Source organism: Gobio gobio, assembly GCF_949357685.1.
Source record: "Gobio gobio genome assembly, chromosome: 3".
Lineage (NCBI taxonomy): Eukaryota > Metazoa > Chordata > Actinopteri > Cypriniformes > Gobionidae > Gobio > Gobio gobio.
The window spans coordinates 38,408,926-38,426,684 of record NC_137099.1 but is presented as its reverse complement, the minus strand read 5'-3'; the positions used below and the strand labels follow the sequence as shown (position 1 = coordinate 38,426,684).

General features: G+C 36.6%; 1 protein-coding gene across 6 annotated transcripts; it reads left to right on the top strand.

The window, feature by feature from the left end:
- Window positions 1–11,648: 11,648 nt before the first annotated feature.
- LOC307123123 (B- and T-lymphocyte attenuator-like) lies at window positions 11,649–17,331 on the top strand. 6 transcript variants are annotated; one of them, XM_079811527.1, is made up of 7 exons: window positions 11,649–11,846; window positions 12,034–12,097; window positions 14,254–14,577; window positions 14,674–14,721; window positions 15,177–15,302; window positions 15,407–15,447; window positions 15,526–17,331. In XM_079811527.1, exons 1-7 carry the CDS (start codon window positions 11,844–11,846, stop codon window positions 15,811–15,813), a joined length of 894 nt encoding a protein of 297 aa, XP_079667653.1. In that variant the 5' UTR covers window positions 11,649–11,843; the 3' UTR covers window positions 15,814–17,331. The 6 variants fall into 6 exon arrangements, with proteins under 6 accessions (XP_079667653.1, XP_079667651.1, XP_079667655.1 ...); XM_079811525.1 differs by having other exon boundaries at window positions 11,663–11,846; window positions 15,383–15,447; window positions 15,526–16,224; XM_079811529.1 differs by lacking the exon at window positions 14,674–14,721 and having other exon boundaries at window positions 11,663–11,846; window positions 15,526–16,593.
- The last annotated feature ends 428 nt before the right edge of the window (window positions 17,332–17,759 follow it).

Here is a 17,759-nt window from a genome sequence, read left to right as displayed (position 1 = left end):
TACTTAAAACTGGATACCCATTACCCTTTTGAATCCCTTTCATTTTCTTAATCATGCCCCATACCTCCTCTATAGGTGTATTCTACTGTAATCACAGTAAGCCATCCAATACTGTTTCTTGGCTTTCCTTATTATCCTCCTTACCTCAGCTTGTTCTTGTTTATATTCTATTAAATCTTGAAAATTATGCGTTTTCCTAACTATCCTAAATGCTTTCCTTTTCCTTCTTATTACACTTGTACAGTCTTCATTCCACCATGGAACTCTTATTCTTCTTACCTCCTTTCCTCTTTGGTATACATTTATTTGCTGCTACTTGAATTGCATATAGAAAAATCATCACTAATCACTTCTACAGATCTATCATGTTCTATTACAATATTCTTTAATCCCTCTTCACTCAAATTCATAAATTCTTCTCAACTCGCTTTATCAAACCTCCAACTACCAATATTTCCTTGACTCACCTTACTTCCTCTCACATTTACTCTAACAGATATCATTATTGGATAATGATCACTCCCAATAGTATCTTGTCTCAATATTTCCCACTCAGCACTCCCTGCAATTGAATCAGACACCATTGTTAGATCTAACACAGACTCTTTACCTGTAGCCACATCTATTCTTGTATTAGCCCCATCATTCAGACACACCAAATTCTTCCGATCTATCAAATCTTCCACCACCATTCCATTACAATCTGCCACTAAACCTCCCCATAACATACTCTGTGCATTAAAATCCCCACACCAAATCACCCTATCTTCATTAAGACCCTCTATTTGTTCACTAATTTCTAATTTCTCATAAAAACTCATTTAACACTAATTTCTTACAAGGATTATAAAAGTTTATTATTACATACTTTATTCCATTCACCCATAGCTCAACTACAACATACTCTTGTGTTACACCTTTGCCTAATGATCTATATTGCATACCTTCCTTAATCAGAGTAATACACCCTCCACCATTTCCCTCCTCTCGATTTCTTCTCTCACTCATATATCCTTTAATAACAAAATCAAATCTGGGTTTAAGCCATGACTCTTGTATACATATCAGATCAGGTTTAATTTCGATCTCATTGATAACACTTTTAAACTCCAATCCATTAGCCACAAGACTTCTCGCATTCCATTGTAAAATTAAAATCATCCTCCTATCCAAACCATGCTTCCTGGCTTAACTGTGTCTCAGTAACCAGCCCGTCCCTGATCATTGACCATGATATATCCTTTACTCCCAAGAATCTCTCAGCTGCCTTGACTATGATTTGAATCTTAACTGTCTTCTTTTCAGTTTGTGCAGTACAATTAATTACTTCAGCTATGAACAACAAGAAATGTACTTTTTCACAATCATGGTCTCTTCTGTGATCCTACCTTCCATCTCTGAAGTTTCCTCATTTCTCCTCTCCTTTAGCACATCCTTCTCTTTTTCTTTCTCTTTATTCTGAGTGTCAACCGCTTTAACAGCTTCTGCATATGTTATATTCTTCTTAGCTCTCTCATGCTGTACTTCAATTGCTCTCTCACCTTACATCCCCCAAACGCAACACTATGATCCCCTCCACAGTTGCAACATTTTGGTCCTGCTCCTTCACATTTGCCATAATCATGTTCCCCCCCACATCTTGCACATCATTTCTTAGCCTTACACACCATAGCCACATACCCGTATTTTTGACAATTATAGCATCTTAAAGGAGGAGGCACAAAAGGCCTCACTGTGTAACCGATAAAACCAAGTTTGACCTTATCCGGCAAAACTCCTTCAAACCTAATCTCAACAGAGAGACTCTCCATTCTATTCCCTTCTCTATTCATAAACAATCGCCTAGCACCCACTATTTTCCCTCCGTTTATGTTACTTTTAAGTTCTTCCATAGACACTTCTAATGGCACACCAGATATTACTCCACTTACCCACTGCCTCTGTCCTACAATCCTACTACTCACCACGTCCTGCTTACACATTACTTTAATCTTCATCACTTTCCTTTTTTGCTCCTCATTGTTACAAACTATCATCAAATCTCCATTATTTAACACGCTTGCAAGCTTAATTTCTCCAACTATTTTCCTCAACTCTTTCGTTAGTACAATTGGACTTAGCTTTTGTATTCCACCATCCTCTTTAAATTTCAATATTACCTTTAACTCATCCAAATTTACACTCCTCACCTCCTGTTCATTTCCACTCTCTCCTGAACTTCTTACCTCTGTCTGATGTTTTTTCTTTCTTTTCTTTGTACCTGCATCTTCCTTCATATCTTTATTTCTCTCATCTCCTGTCTTTCCTAACTCCATTTGATCATCTTCCTCATCTGTATCATCAATACTAACTAGTGTTTCTGGTCCATTTCCATTATGATTTTTCTTATATTTTGACATTATTGATTTCGCTGATTTCGCTGATTTCGCTGATTTCGCTGATTTCGCTGATTTCGCTGATTTCGCTGATTTCGCTGATTTCGCTGATTTCGCCGCCATCCACCACGTCCACCCTGTGCGAGCTCCTGTTGAGATCCCCCACCCCCGCACGGGACTGAAGACACAATGGGAATATAAAGGGTGACAAATCAGGCAGGAATTGAGGGAGCACAGGTGGGGCAAATTAACCAATAATGAGATAACAAGGGGGGTGGGGTCAAGACAGAATACAGGACACAGGAATTAAACAAAACACCACATGTGCCAAACAAGACAATACAGACATGTGACACCAACTTAACCCCTAAATAGGGCACTATTTGTGCTAGTGGTGTCCGAAACCATAGTGAGTGTTACTGAGTGCACTCATTCAATCCCATAATGCACCGCAATAACAAGTGTACAACCAATGCACGGCCAACGGCTAGAGAATACCCATTATGTTAGCGCATTCTACAAGTTCTTGGAGGCGCATTCTTCTATTCAGGTGTTGACTTCTGCCTTACTTTTTGGCTCCATCATGTGGCCCAAGTTTGTCACTGATTTACAGTTGTATTTCTGCTGATATATTGATGAATAGTGAATAGGCTAATATAATGGATATATTTAGTGAAAGAGTCTTCCACATTATACAGAGTCTCAAACAGCATTTTTTCGTTTGAATTTCATGATAAAATGGACAGAATTGAAGATGACACTTTGTTTCAAACACTGTTTTTGCACAGTTAAATAATAACTGGAGACTGCAAACATGCAAGCATTTAAGAGCAAACAGATGGGCTGTCGATTCATTAAATGAAAAGCTATTTCTTCACAAATGTGGTTTATTCAGTATAATCAAGCCTCTCCTCCATTGACATCTATTTTTTTTTTAAAAAGGCCTCGTCTTCTTTCCTGCAGACCACAGTGTTAGAAGGCATTACACTTATTACAGGTATGGTTGCAGGCCTTTAAGTGGCATTGCTATAGGCTCAGTGCTTAAATAGTTAAATAGTTTTTAGAGGTAGCATACGTGATAGAATCCGAGGACTGTGACCTATGATGTGTTTCGCACAACACACAAAAAAAATGCAAAAAAACAAAACAAAACAGGGGTTTGGGCTTCCACCTAAAGTCACAAATGGTTTTACAGGCAGTTAAATCTATCCTTTTTGCCCTGCAGGACACGTTAATGTCCAAGACGTTTGTGACTGTTGCAGGACCTAATAGTATGGTTTTATGTGTTTAGTGAAAAAAATTAAACAGAATAAACAGAGTAAAAATATTTAAATATCTTTATTCATGAAACATGGAAAGAATATGTAATTTTCTATATTGAAAATTACCCTAATTTTCCCTAAGTACCATTTAATCAAATTTCAAGGAAGAATTTAGTTCTGTGACATAAGATAAAGTAAGGTCAACCTCAACAATAAGCCAGGGTTGGGCCGGGGCATAGGGGGCATAGCTGACTCATGCATAGCGGCATGATTAATCCCTCCATCAGCAGTGGGATCTGGCATATGAATATAAAGAAAGAAAGAAATATTTATATTGTTTCTGGAAAGTCAAATCTCTGTCTTTTGATCCAAAAACGAATCAGCAGGGTCCTTCCTGTTGTGCACCCTTATTTGGGTATTGTTACTTCTTTGTCCTGGGTGGTAATGTCTTTAAAATGTTACCTTCTTTTTTAGCAAACCTGCTCTGTCCAAAATACACCTGTAGGAATGTATTACCCATTACTAATTTTTTAATATTAACTTTTGCAAATGGATGCAGGTTTGCCACCATTTTTCAATCAACTGAAACCTAATTTCCACTGATGGGCTATGTGCACACTGTCAGTGTTTTTTTTGTTTGTTTCTTGTGATTGACAACCGCATTTAAATGTCCCGTTCACACAGTAATTTACAGTAGCGTCTCAAATAACTGTCTGTATGAATGTGCATCAGAAGTCAAGCTCGTAATCTCTTACCAGTAAACATAGCGACAGTGACCAAAGTAGGCTAATTCAATTCACATTTATTTGTATAGCACTTTTCACAATACAGAGCAGCTTCACAGAAAATGAGTCTACATTACAATTTAAAGTGATTTGTCCATGTTATGTATTTCAGAAATGCACATATAGAAAGCACACAGATTAGCTAACAATGTATTATTAATCAATATAAAAAATAAATTAAGTCACAGAAATAAGTGAAATAGGAATACATGTTGTAACAATGATTAGGGTACATAGAAAATGAGCAAGGGTGCGTGTTGATGCAGAGCTGTGTCATCTGAAGTCCTCGCAGGAGTTGGAATCGTCTCTTCACAGGTGTTGGTCATCTGCAGTCTTTATGAGAGGCTGGATCCAGACTGGAGCTGATGGACTCTCTAGTTACCTCGGGATGGGCGTTACTGGAAGCTTACAGTCCAGTTGTTTGTAAGTATGCAGAATGAAGAACAAGAAACAAAAGGCTGTTTTCCAAAGATCCTTCAAATGGAAAAAGCCTTCAGTGGCACTTGATGATGTGGCAGCCCAGGTATGCAGACTTATTAGGATGCTGGCTTCTGATTGAGTAGTCTTGCATAGCCAGACTTCAGACAGACAGCAGAATGCATGGGCATGACGTCTGTGGCTGAGACTACCGATTGAGAAACACCCAAATACTTACTCATAAAGACAGTATTATCGCCATTTACTGACATATCGATGTAACCTGTCGAAAGAGTCACTGAAAAATACCCATCACTAATGCACATACAGTCTCAATTGCACAACAATGAAAAAGTTCAGTGATACGAGCAGTAAAACGATGAAAATGTGTCAGTGGATGTAGTGTTGTAGTACTCGAGATCGGTCTTGGACCATTTTTTGATGGTCTTGGTCTTGTCTCGGTCTCGACTGCATTTCTTCTCGGTCTTGTCTTGGTCTCATACTTGGAGGACTCGGGATTCTATCTCAAGGCCAGTCAAGACCACAACTGCTGGGATATCACTAAATCGCCGGTGCATTGTCTGATTTAACATCAGTAATGTGATTTGATGTAAAACTTACAGCTTAAAATGCAACCAATAACTTCTTTGTAATGTGATTTCTTGTGTTACTGAGCTGCCTCAAAAATGCCCAAAATTAGTATATATGCCCACAAAATTCTGAGATTTACTTTTGTTATAGAATATAATTAAGCAATTATATCACCAGAGCAAGAGAGCTGTTTTCATGAATATAAGCGTGATTGCAAATTATATTGATTCATACAAACGTTCAATAAACAAGAAGTTAATATTAAATTACATTTAAAACTGTGTCTTTGCTAATTCGTCAACGTTTCGTTATTAAATAAATCAGCTGCTTTGAACAAATCGGTTGATTAAAGGATTCCGTGACTGTTAAATAATGCTAATGTTTTAATGCTGAATTAATCTGAACATTGTTCATGCAGGTGCAATTGTACCAATTCAGATGCAACTTCTGTGCTATGAATTTTATTGTTAGTGATTTGATTGGTAACAGCGCTATAGTGTCTTACTATTCTAATTTTATTTATTCATTAAATACAATTAATTTCTCAGACAGTAGATATGGATCTTTTAGATGAATTTAAGGAGTGCTGGTCTGGTTTTGGTCTTGACTCGGTCTCGCCCTGTCTTGGTCTTGTCTTGGTCTCAACCCCACAAAGTCTTGGTCTTGTCTTGGTCTCGGCACACACTGGTCTTGGTCTCGACTTGGTCTCGGTTTAGATGGTCTTGACTACAACACTAAGTGGATGTTTAAAGCATTCAGTAGTTTGGTGTTAATTTATTTTTAATTTAAGAAAAACATTTTGTACTTTGAGTAATCTTAATGGTTACATTAATTCACTAAGATAAAGACCGTACTCATGAGTTTTGTATAAAAAGTGTTTTATATGTAGCGGGTCACCCCTCTCAAAGCATTTTGTCATGCTGAAATTATGTTATCAGCAGTGTTTCACTAAATTTAAAAGAGAATCGCCCCCCGGCTGCCCTTTACGTTAGTAGCATAGTTTTGTTTCATGATGCGAAGAGCGAAAATTAGACAATGGAAAATATAACCAGCAGAGAGAACAAGTGAATTAATACATGTAAAGCCACTCTAAAAAAACTCACTAGTATCAGTGTAATTAACATGAAACACAGAGAAGCTGAACTATGTTGATAGATGGCAGAAGAGAAGAAGAGAAGAAGGCCCATGTAAGATTCATCATCATCATCATCATCGAGAGTGAGAGAGAGCGAGAGCGAGAGCAAGAGAAAGAGGTCAAGTGCTTTTATAAATGCACATTCCAGTGAATCTGAATGTTTCCCAAAGTCCTTACTTTGTGTTATAAGTTGCTTCCTGATATCATGTGCGCAAATACATATAATCTATATATAACCTATAAATAAAAGTTATGTCCAGTCAAACTATTTATTAGTTAAATTCTGATTGGATTCTCTTGGTAATAGGCACTTGCCTAAAGCTAAAATAAGTTTTGTGCCTCTGACAAGTGCTTTCGACTTTTTAAATTTTTTTAATGAGAGTATAGTTCCTAGCCATATCTGTCTAAAAAATCACCGCTTTTCATTTTCCATCGGTCTTAGTACACGATGTAACTATACACATCAAAACATGTAAATAGAAAAATTTTGGCGTTATTTTGTCACTTATTGAGCAGTAGGCTAGATGGAGCAATTTCTGGCATGCACAGAGTTATGGCACGCATGGAGATGAGAATGGTATGTATGGACTTATCTAACTCTGGGGGATACGGTGAATAAGCCCAAAAAGTCGGCGTGTTCCTTTAAACTAATCCCGTCCGAATAGGGCTTTAGCCAGAATATAAACCCTACGGTTTTCATCAATCCTTGTTATCAAAGTGGACTCCATGACTTAATTTTTGGTAACAATTTGAATGTAACACTTGATAATTTGTGTAATATTTCAAGAAGTACTGTGCCCGTCAAAGCATGACACATTGTGCAATTAATGTATGTATTCACTACAGAGTTTACTTCCACTTTTCTCACTCTCAAAGTTTGACTCCACTCTGAACTCAGAAGGAAGCTAGACAGATATAACCAAATGTACATGGGTTTACATATTCTAGTCTATCATAGGGACTGGCCCAGACATATCCCTATTTGTATATCTTGCAAATGATATTGACACATTACACCACGCAGGGTCACAACACAATCTTCATTCTAACACTGATTCAGCACTTCACTGGAAAGATGAAAGCGTCCATCAGTCTCCTGATCGTCATCTGTGGACTGACTAAAGCTTTGGTTAGAGAGCATTTCTGTTTGAGTATCTACAAGAACTGGACTGATGCTCAGAGTCACTGCAGGAAATATTACACAGATCTGTCAACAATCACAAGTCAAGCAGGAGAAAATGTTTGAATCGGTTTCTGTGGTCTGATGGAAATTAATTTTCTTACACTAAGTGGCAACAGTACTGTGTGTCCTTAAGGTACAACTGGTTTGACTATATGATTGTTTTAAGTTATATACTTTTTTTCTGCTCTAAGATGGTCTTCACTCTTGTTAAAGAGAAGAGGACATGGGAAGAAGCAACAAGCTCTGCAATACTGCAGGACTCACCACACTGATCTGGCCAGCATGACCACTGAGAGACAATTACAGATGCCAAAACAAATGACAAAGCAATCTCAGACTGAAAGTGTGTGGACGGGCCTTCGTTACCTGGTTGGAAAATGGTTCTGGATCAACAAGGAGTCTCTGGGAGTTCAAATCTCACTGCCAGCGTGCCCAGCTCAACCCTATCGTTGTGGAGCCTGCCCTGCAACAAAAACACTGGCAATTGGGAGAACCGAGACTGTGAGGAGAAGCTCAACTTTCTGAAACCGAAAACAAAGGTGAGGAAGTTCAAAGAAAAATAACCATAACAATTATTTAAAGGGTTAGTTCACCCAAAAATGAAAATTCTGTCATTAATTACTTACCCTCATGTCGTGCGCAAAAAAACCCTAAATAACGACTTATATAGTGATGACCGATTTCAAAACAAGGCATCATGAAGCTTCGAAGCGTTATGAATCAGCGAGTCGAATCAGCGGTTTGAATCGCCAAATTTCAGCAGTTTGGCGGTTTGACATGCGATCCGAATCATGATTCGGCTCACTGATTCATGACGCTTCGAAGCTTCATGATGCCTTGTTTTGAAATCGTCATCACTATGTAAGTCGTTATTTAGGGTTTTTTTGTGCACAAAAACTATTCTCGCTGATTCATAAAGTTATTTTAGAACCACTGTAGTGAGATGGACTTTGTAACGACGTCTTTAGTACCTTTTAAGGGTCTTGAGAGTGTAAAGTGTCATTGTGCCAATAGAGGCCTTTCAGAGCCATCAGATTTCAACTAAAATATCTTCATTTCTGTTCCGAAGATGAACGGAGGTCTTACGGGTGTCGAACGACATGAGGGTAAGTAATTAATGACAGAATTTTCATTTTTGGGTGAACTAACCCTTTAACAATAATTTAATTCAATTTATTTGAATGGGCTTTAACAAATAAGCAAACGAAATACACTACATATTGTAAGGGGTTTATGAAATGTAGTTTTGTTTCACATCTGAAATATTAATGTAATTTATTTTTAGGAATATTTCCTGATGCTGTGTTAGAACTGCAGAGGAATATCTGGATACCGTTGAATATACATGCATATTATATGTTTGTTTTAGTGTATGATGATTTGTAGTTGTTATCATTTTGGTTTTATGTCATTAGGGGTAAATAGATCAAATGAAATGTAAGAACATCTGCAACATCAAAGTCATCTGTAGACAGACCTGTCAACTGATTTCTTATTTATTTATTGAGAGACACCGTTTCACAGTTCAATTCAGTTCAGAGACTCATTTTGCGCTTTCTTTTCATTTAGGTTTATGAACTGAATACGTAGTATGATGTTGACAAAGTATCTTAAACTTAGTTGTTATTGTAGTTCTCTGCTACTCTATTTTTCTCTGGTTAAGAGTCCTTGTAACATATGTTTATTATACATATTCATCTCTCCTTATAACTTCCTCTGCCCTTCCTGAAATAATGTGTTGATATTAGCCTCCTTGTTGGCATGCAATCATTTATAATACAAAACCTTACATTAATAAGTACTAGTAATTTAGTATAGGCTACATATCATTATGTAGTGTTAATGCAAGTAAGCTCATTAATACTTACTAATGATTTTATGTTCTCCATCAATTGCACAATTCAAATCCAGTCAATAACGTCTATATGCTAATATGTGACCTATAGCACAAACCTTCAATTCCTTGTGTGCGGTACTGCAAGAAATCTGCCCTTGTGTTGTTAGAGTCTGGTTAATTGGAACATTCATAATAAACACCAGTAAAGCATAAGGCACTACTGAAGTATGTGAAATTTGAAAATAATATTTATTTAAAAAGCAAAGGTAAAACATGTTTTTTGACATGTGCTCTCTCTCTCTCTCTCTCTCTCTCTCTCTCTCTCTCTCTCTCTCTCTCTCTCTCTCTTAGTTTTAAGCTTAGGTTAGTTTGGAGTGTACTAATATTAAACTGAAAACGTTTGATCTTAAATGTATTAGTAAATGCTAAAGACCAATTAACTAGTACGTGATGTAGAAGTATTGTTAGTAAATGGTAAATAATGTAATGTTAACAAACGAAACTTTATGGCTTATTTCCACCGAGTGGCACAGTACAATACAGTGCGGTAGGCCTAAGCAATTATTTCCATTTTGAATGTCAGTTGTGAATGGTACCAAAATCCTGATCCGTACCAGCTGTGACCTAGCACAGTGCGGTACCTAAAGGGTGGAGCTAGACCCACTACAGCACGTTGATTGGTTGACAGAGAATTGTCACTTGCGCGTGCTTTTTCGGCTGTGGCTGTCCGAACAGTGATTTGTAGTGGTGTCCGAAACCATAGTGGATGTTATTGAGTGCACTCATTCAATCCCACAATGCACCGCAATAACAAGTGTACAAAACTGATGTAAACTCAACGGCTAAAGAATACCCATAATACACTGTGAGAGTCGCGCGCTGAATGAATTCCTGCGTCTCGACAGAAGATGGCGCCCGCAGCTAAATCAATCATCCACCAATTTTCCAAACCACGCTGATCCAGTGTAATATCATACAGGTAAAAAAAAATCCATTTGAATTCATTATCAAATTGTTTAATTACGGTTTATACATGCTAGTTTCCATGACAGAGATCAAGATAAATATTTTCATTACTACTGGAGCTGCCAGTTTGCTATGTTTCAAATGATTATTAAAAAGCAAGCACAAATTGTGCAAAAGCAGCAACCCTTCCAGCACTCAGTGTCCGACTCGTTTTTAGGGACTATATTTGTGGAGCAACAGTGCCGGCCCTACCTAATAAGCGACATAAACGGTTGCATAGGGCCCCGTGGCCACTAGGGGGCCCCATGCCGAGCGTTCAGAGATACAGTTTACTGTCAATCTGTCAAGCATGTGTGCTAGCCTAAATCGCACATTGTTTAAAAATGAAAAGGTGGCAGCCACAGCACTTTCACTCTGGCGGAGAGATGAGGGAAAAAAAGGAAAGAAGATATGGAAAGAAGTAAGTGTTGAATTTTGACAAGACATAATACATTTGTTGAAATGCATCATATATCATCAGGGGCTTCACTTGGCCCATTTTAGGAGGTTTTTAACCCCCCTAAATTTCTGATCGCCCCTTTAAACAAGTACATTCTCCGAACCAAAAACACAATGAAGGGGGGAACACAGAACATAGGCTACATGTTACAACTGGACTGCTAAAAACAAGCACCAATTTGAACTTGTATAATCTGCATTCCAAATAAAAACCTAAGCATGTCTAATACTTTACTTATGGTAGAGGACTGTAAGACCATTTTTTTTTGTCTTACTGGAGGACACTATAAATATTTCCTACTTTAAGACTAAGACAGTGTTTTGCTGGTTAATATGACCCTGTTAAGTCTCTGCTGGTAGATGCTGTGGCTCCAAAGAGCAGTCAAGCAACTGCTACTGAAATAGATGGGCATGCTAATAAATAGCTTTATGCAGGTATTCAGACCTCGTTGGAAAGAACAGATAGTAAGCAAGTAGATCTAGTCTGTGCTGGTGTTCAGTCATTATCCACAAGGAGGTGTCATTGAGTTCACTTTTTTATCTTCAACATTTGCATGAAGGTTGAACCAACCTGGACAAGGTTCAGACAACCTGAAACCACTACAAACACACTAGAGGAGGTTTGACACTCAGTGACGAAAGGAGGGAAACCAAGAACAGCCAAAAGATACAGATACAGACACAAAGCCAACTAAAAATGCAAAGCAATGCTCAGAAACAACACAGGTGAAAAGCACTTATGATCCAAGGAGGAGAAGATACAAGTTAAGAAGTACAAGAAAAGAGAACCAGAGATGGTGAGAGACGTCAAAGAGGAACTTACAGCTTGAAGCAGACTTCCACTTCACTCTTGGTCTTTCCAATGCACACATTCACACACATACTCATGACAAACAATGTGCACAGCTCTCATTTTTGACATTAGTTTTTAAACTCGCGGTGTCTGATAAAAAACCTTACATCATGGGCTGTTGTGTCTTCCAGATGATCTGTAATCTTGCCGTTTCTCTCCTACTGCTATCGCTTCGTGTCAGCGGCACCACAAACGGTAAGTATTAAGATCTGCTCTATGATGCCCAATTACTGACTGATGTCAATCAGTAACATATTGTTAAATGTGATTTCTAGGGAACATTGTGTTATGTGTATTGTAGCAGTTGTGGTATGTGTATGGTTTTATGAGTAGAGAGCAGTTGCTATTTAACCTTTCACCTGACATTTTTTTGACTGGCAACTAGCTGTTTTTTTGCCTTCAATAATATCAACCACATTTAATATTTTGTTTGAAATCTTGGTCGACCTGACAGCTAGCTGTTTTTCCCTTCAATAATACCAATCACATTTAATGTATTGTTTGATATCATGGTTCAGCTTATTTGAGACAAACAATCACTGTCATTTAATATAATTTTATACACTTAAAAAAAAAATGAACAGACAACTGAATGCTGTTTTAAGTCCAATTCACACTGCACCGACAGACGCCGACCAACATCAGCAAAAGGGTTTTGTCGGATTAGTCTATTACCCCTGTCTGTGCCTGTTGTCGTTAGTCTGTACTTATTTGCGCCTTTTGAAAATATTGAATATCTGAGAAGTGACATACTGTAATCTGGTTACTGTCCGTGTTGGCCGGCATCTGTCATAAAGTGTGAATTGGCCTTTATTTGTCGTAGTAGTAAAAAATCTGTTATGTAATATCATAAATCGGTAACAATTTAGAAAACTGTTCTGTCATTAATGAATAACTACATAGGAACAAATGAGTAACAAACTATTAACTTTCTAGTAACTACTATTAACTAACAAGAAACTCTGATTAACAAATTAGTAAGTAATAGTGCTCAGTAGAATGGTAGTTGACTGTTAGCTAATAATCAATGACCAATTTTTTTTTCATAACTCCCAGAGGACTACTAAGTACTACTGGATCCTAATTAATATGAATAATGCATAATGTTTAATTAATTCTAAAGTGAAGATCATGGCAATTCACTTGTAATGACTCAAGTATTAACAAATCCTTCAGAAGGAATTATTTGGATCAGTATTCTAAAATGAAAAGCATGATAACTCCTTAATATTGACCGAAGTCATTGGAAACTTTTGAGGTTTTATAAGGTTTTGTAATGACGTAAGCGTTACTACATCCTTCTAAAAAATTACTAATTATTTGGATCAGTATTCTAAAGTGAAGATCATGGTAACCCACTAATGACTCAAGCGTTACCAAATCCATCATAAGGAATTACTATCCAAAACCTTACAAAAACATACAAGCTTACAATGACTTCAGTCATTGGGAGTTGTCATACTTTTCAATTTAGAATAGGCTACTGATTCATATAATTAGAAGTTCCTTCTGAAGGATGTAGTAATACTTGAGTTATTATCCAATACTTTACAAAAACCTCAAAAGTTTACAATGACTTCAGTCAATGTTAAGGAGTTATCATGTTTTTCATGTTGGAATACGGATCCAAATAGTTAGTAATTCCTTTCTCAGTGAGGTATGGAAAAAAATAGTAGTTACTGATTAGCTAGTGAACTTCCATTCAACCGAGCACTATTACTTACTAATTCTTTAATCAGAGTTTCTTGTTGGTTAATATTAGTTACTAGAGTGTTAATATTGCATTATTCATTTGTTCCTGTGTGGTTATTCATTAATGATGGAACAGTATTCAAAAGTGTTACCCATAATTCTAATGTAATATGTTCCCGAAGTAGCTGGTAAATATTCACTTAGAGGACATGGGTTTTAGTTTTATTCAGTCAGTTAGTTAAATTAGACACCATAATTTAGCTGAAAATCCTTTGACCTAACAAAGTCTCTATCTGATTCTTAAACAAAAGAAGCACTGAATTAAACTTTGGGTGGGGGTGACTAATGACATAATAGTCGATCTAATTCCAATTTTTTTTATATATATATATATATAATTTTGTTTATTTTATTCTATATTTATAGAAACACACAAAGGTTGAAAATTTGGCCTACAAATTTGTTCAAGTACTTTTTTTTACACCTGTAACATTCTTATTAAGTTGGGTTATACAACAGTTTCAGAATTGAAAAGAAGGTTTGAGAATGTTTCACTTTACTTTTTCAGGATTTAAAATTAAGATGTGAAATTACATATCAGACATAGGCCTACTTAAAATCTACCTAATTTTTTTCCCTGTTTTCCTTCATTCTTTTAGGGTCTGAGCAGGATTGTTTTCCACAGATCAAAGTGCCACGAAACACAGTGCTTAAAGCTCGTGTTATGACAGAGTTGAAGATAAACTGTACTGTAACTGTACGTGGATGTCACAGGAGCCCAAGAGTCTCATGGTGCAAACTCTATAGAAATGACTGTAAGGCTTTAAATCACTCAGATTACATAAAAACTGAGTGGAAGAATACCTCTGAGGATGAAGGGATTGCTTTCCTGACTTTCCTGAACATCTCAATGGAGGATGCAGGTTCATACAGATGTGTAGGCCCCACATCTATTAGCCATTCTATTATCGTCAATGTGACATGTAAGTGAAGTATCTTTTATTGGGTATATGCAATGTGAACATTCTGACATTTTGAATATAAATATAATAAAAACGTATTTTAAATATTTCCAATAGATAATAAAGAGGATGATGTTTCACACAATCAAAGCAACACAAGTAAAGGTTAATAATACCATTACCATACATTACTGTCAACTTTTTGTTTGGTGATTAGTTAATAGGTTTTCGGTAACACTTTACAATAAGATCTAATTTGTTAACATTAGGTAATGCATTAACTAACGTGAACTAACAATGAACAATTAATTTACTACAGTATTTATTCGTCTTTGTTAATGTTTGTTAATAAAAATACAGTCATTCATTCTTAGATTATGTTAGTTTACAGTGCATTAACTAATGTTAAGAAATGCAACTTTTGATTTTAATCATGCATTAGTAAATGTTGAAAGGAACATTAACATTAGTGCAGTTCATTATTAGTTGATGTTAACTAAAGCAGTTAACCAATGTTAACAAATGAAACCTTATTGTATAGTGTTAAATTGCATTCATGTGCATGTCTGATAAGTACAGCAGGTATTAAATATTATTTTATTCAATGCCTACAATATTAGGTGATCTGAATACACTTCAAAATGATGATCAGCAGTGGCTCTGGCCATATGTGTACATCTGCTGTGGAATAGCAGGGCTGGTGTTCATAGCTATGGCTGTAACATCACTTTTCATCAGATGCCAAGGTGAGTGGTTTGGGAATTTGAAATAAGATATGAACTTTATGTTACAATAAAATCAATCAATTAGTTTTTGTGTCTGTTAGATGATTCTGTGACATTTCCCACAGGGAAAAAATCCACAAGAAAAGAAATGGCAAATAAAAAACAGGTATCTTTTATTTTTTTTATTTGATCTGTAGAACTGATATCTGATGAAAATCTTAAATACCTGTTTTCACTTCTACAGTACATGGAAACACAAAGAAGTGACCTGCCTCCTCCTCCTCATCCCCATCACAACACCCGTCCCCCCTCAGACCAGCTGACCTCTGCTTTAACTCCACCTATCAGAGGAGCATCATCAGCTGGAAGAGTTTCAGATGGTACACACAACACTGTCTGCACAGAAAGAGGAGAAGAAGAGAATGCTCTTGTTTATGCTTCTTTGAATCACCAGGCTATGCCAAGAGGGCAGAGAAGAACAGCACGACAAGAACTAGAACTTTCAGAATATGCTGCAATCCGGTTCCGGTGATTCAATTAATCTTTTACTTAGACACTTGAAAAAAAGAATACAGGGAAATGACTAATGAAAAACCGTCACTCATTTGCTATTCTGCCCTAAGAAATCATTATAAAATACTCTCTATGAGGAGTAAGAATCTGAGCTTTTGGACACATCTGTTTATGAATTGTATGATGGCAGCTGGCTGCTGGTATCTCAAAAGTCTGGCATGCATTAATAGAAAAGTGTTCTCACATTTACAAAAACATTTTAACAGCTCCCTTATCTGCACTAATGAAGAAAAAAACAACAACAAACACAATTATTGTGGAGACTGGTGTTGCGCCTTGTGTAGGACCACACCATAAACGACAATGGCTTCTACAGTAGATGATCATGTTAATGTTCTATTTTATTAAATGAAAGTGGTTTTTGAAACTTATGATTATTGATGCTTTTTCATGGATTTATTTTACTATGTGGTTTAGTGGTACATATAATTAACAGCTGCCAAATGACTAACGGCCTGTTCACAGCAGGACAAATATTCAGGATGAAAATTCAGAGCGATAAACATTTTAATTTGAATGAGCGCATCTGTTCAGACCGACATGAACATTTGTATGCTATTAATGCAACAGTATTTTTTGTTGTAATGGTTTTCTTTTTTTCACAGAGTGGTTACAATATCTTTAATATCGCATTGCGAAAAAAACTGTCCAAACAATAGGATTTGCTCTTTTGGTCACATGCCCAGAGTCGCTGCTGTTACATAAAACTGTGTTTGATGAACATAGCAAATACAAAAATGTGAAAAATCTTTTGTTTGAAAAGAAAAAGATATATACTCTTTGACCTTTATTCTCTTTGACACGTGTCATAAATGAAAAGTTGAGCCAGAGTAACCGGGGTGTAAGGACAACCTATTGTCAGAAAATGAATTTTCATTTTAATTCTGTTCATATGCCATTTTTTACGCATTCGTCTAACCCAGCTCCACCTTAGAGCTTTGTCACCCTGGCTCCACCTGGACGCTCGTCACTGCGGTTCTGCCTCAGCCTCCAGGACCACCTGTGTCACCCGGTCTCACTGGCTCTTCGTCTGTGCCTAGGGCTCCCCTTCTACTGACCTTGTCTCTGTCAGTTGTCCCCATGGAGTCCTCCTGCTCCTGGCTCTTCCCACCATCATCGCCGCCCTGGTCTCAAACTTTATAGTTATCATTATAGTTTTCGTCCTTGGTGTGAATGGGCCTTTAGTTTGGAATGTTTTACGTTAACACTTTAGAATAACGGTCCATCATTAATAGGTAACTATGCAGGAAGTAATGCAGGACAAATGAGTACTAAATTAACTCTTTAGCTACTTTTAACTAGGACACAAGCTTAACTAATTAGTAAGTAATATCAAATTTAGGACTAGTTCCTTATTAGGTAATCAATAATTACTAATGACGGACCATTATTCTAAAGTGTTACCTTGTTTTACCTCACTTTAGAAATTGAATGTTATTGCTATTTTTTTCTACTCATAAATGTATTGTAAACATGTTATGATTTAGTTTTTTTTTTAACAATCATTCTAAAAGGCAAGGCAAATGTATTTTATAGCACATTTCATACACAGTAATTCAAAGTGCTTTACACAGAACAGGAATTGAAATATTCATAAGAAAATTTAAAAAGACCACCAGACATAATTATGTCTCTTTTTTTTCAGTGTCTAAGTTGTGATTTGTAGAGTTTCATACGCAGAGGTTTTGCAAAAGCAAAAGCATGCAAACACATTTCCTGTACAAGCAGGGGGGAGACTGCAACTTACCAGATATGATGGTGGGATTCTTTACCACCCACAATGAAAAATAGTATACATCCTCCTTTAATTCACTAAAGGTCAATGAGTAACATACTTCTTTCTTACTATACACCCACAATGAAAAACAGTATTACCTCCTACTGAGGCCAATGAGTAATGTACTC

Excerpts from the sequence above, each read along its gene's own strand:
- LOC307123123 (XM_079811524.1), top strand. The coding sequence starts at position 12,013 with ATGGGCTGTTGTGTCTTCCAGATGATCTGTAATCTTGCCGTTTCTCTC. Across the intron at positions 12,098-14,253 it reads TGTCAGCGGCACCACAAACG|GGTCTGAGCAGGATTGTTTT; the intron begins GTAAGTATTAAG and ends TCATTCTTTTAG. Across the intron at positions 15,303-15,382 it reads ACTTTTCATCAGATGCCAAG|ATGATTCTGTGACATTTCCC; the intron begins GTGAGTGGTTTG and ends TGTGTCTGTTAG.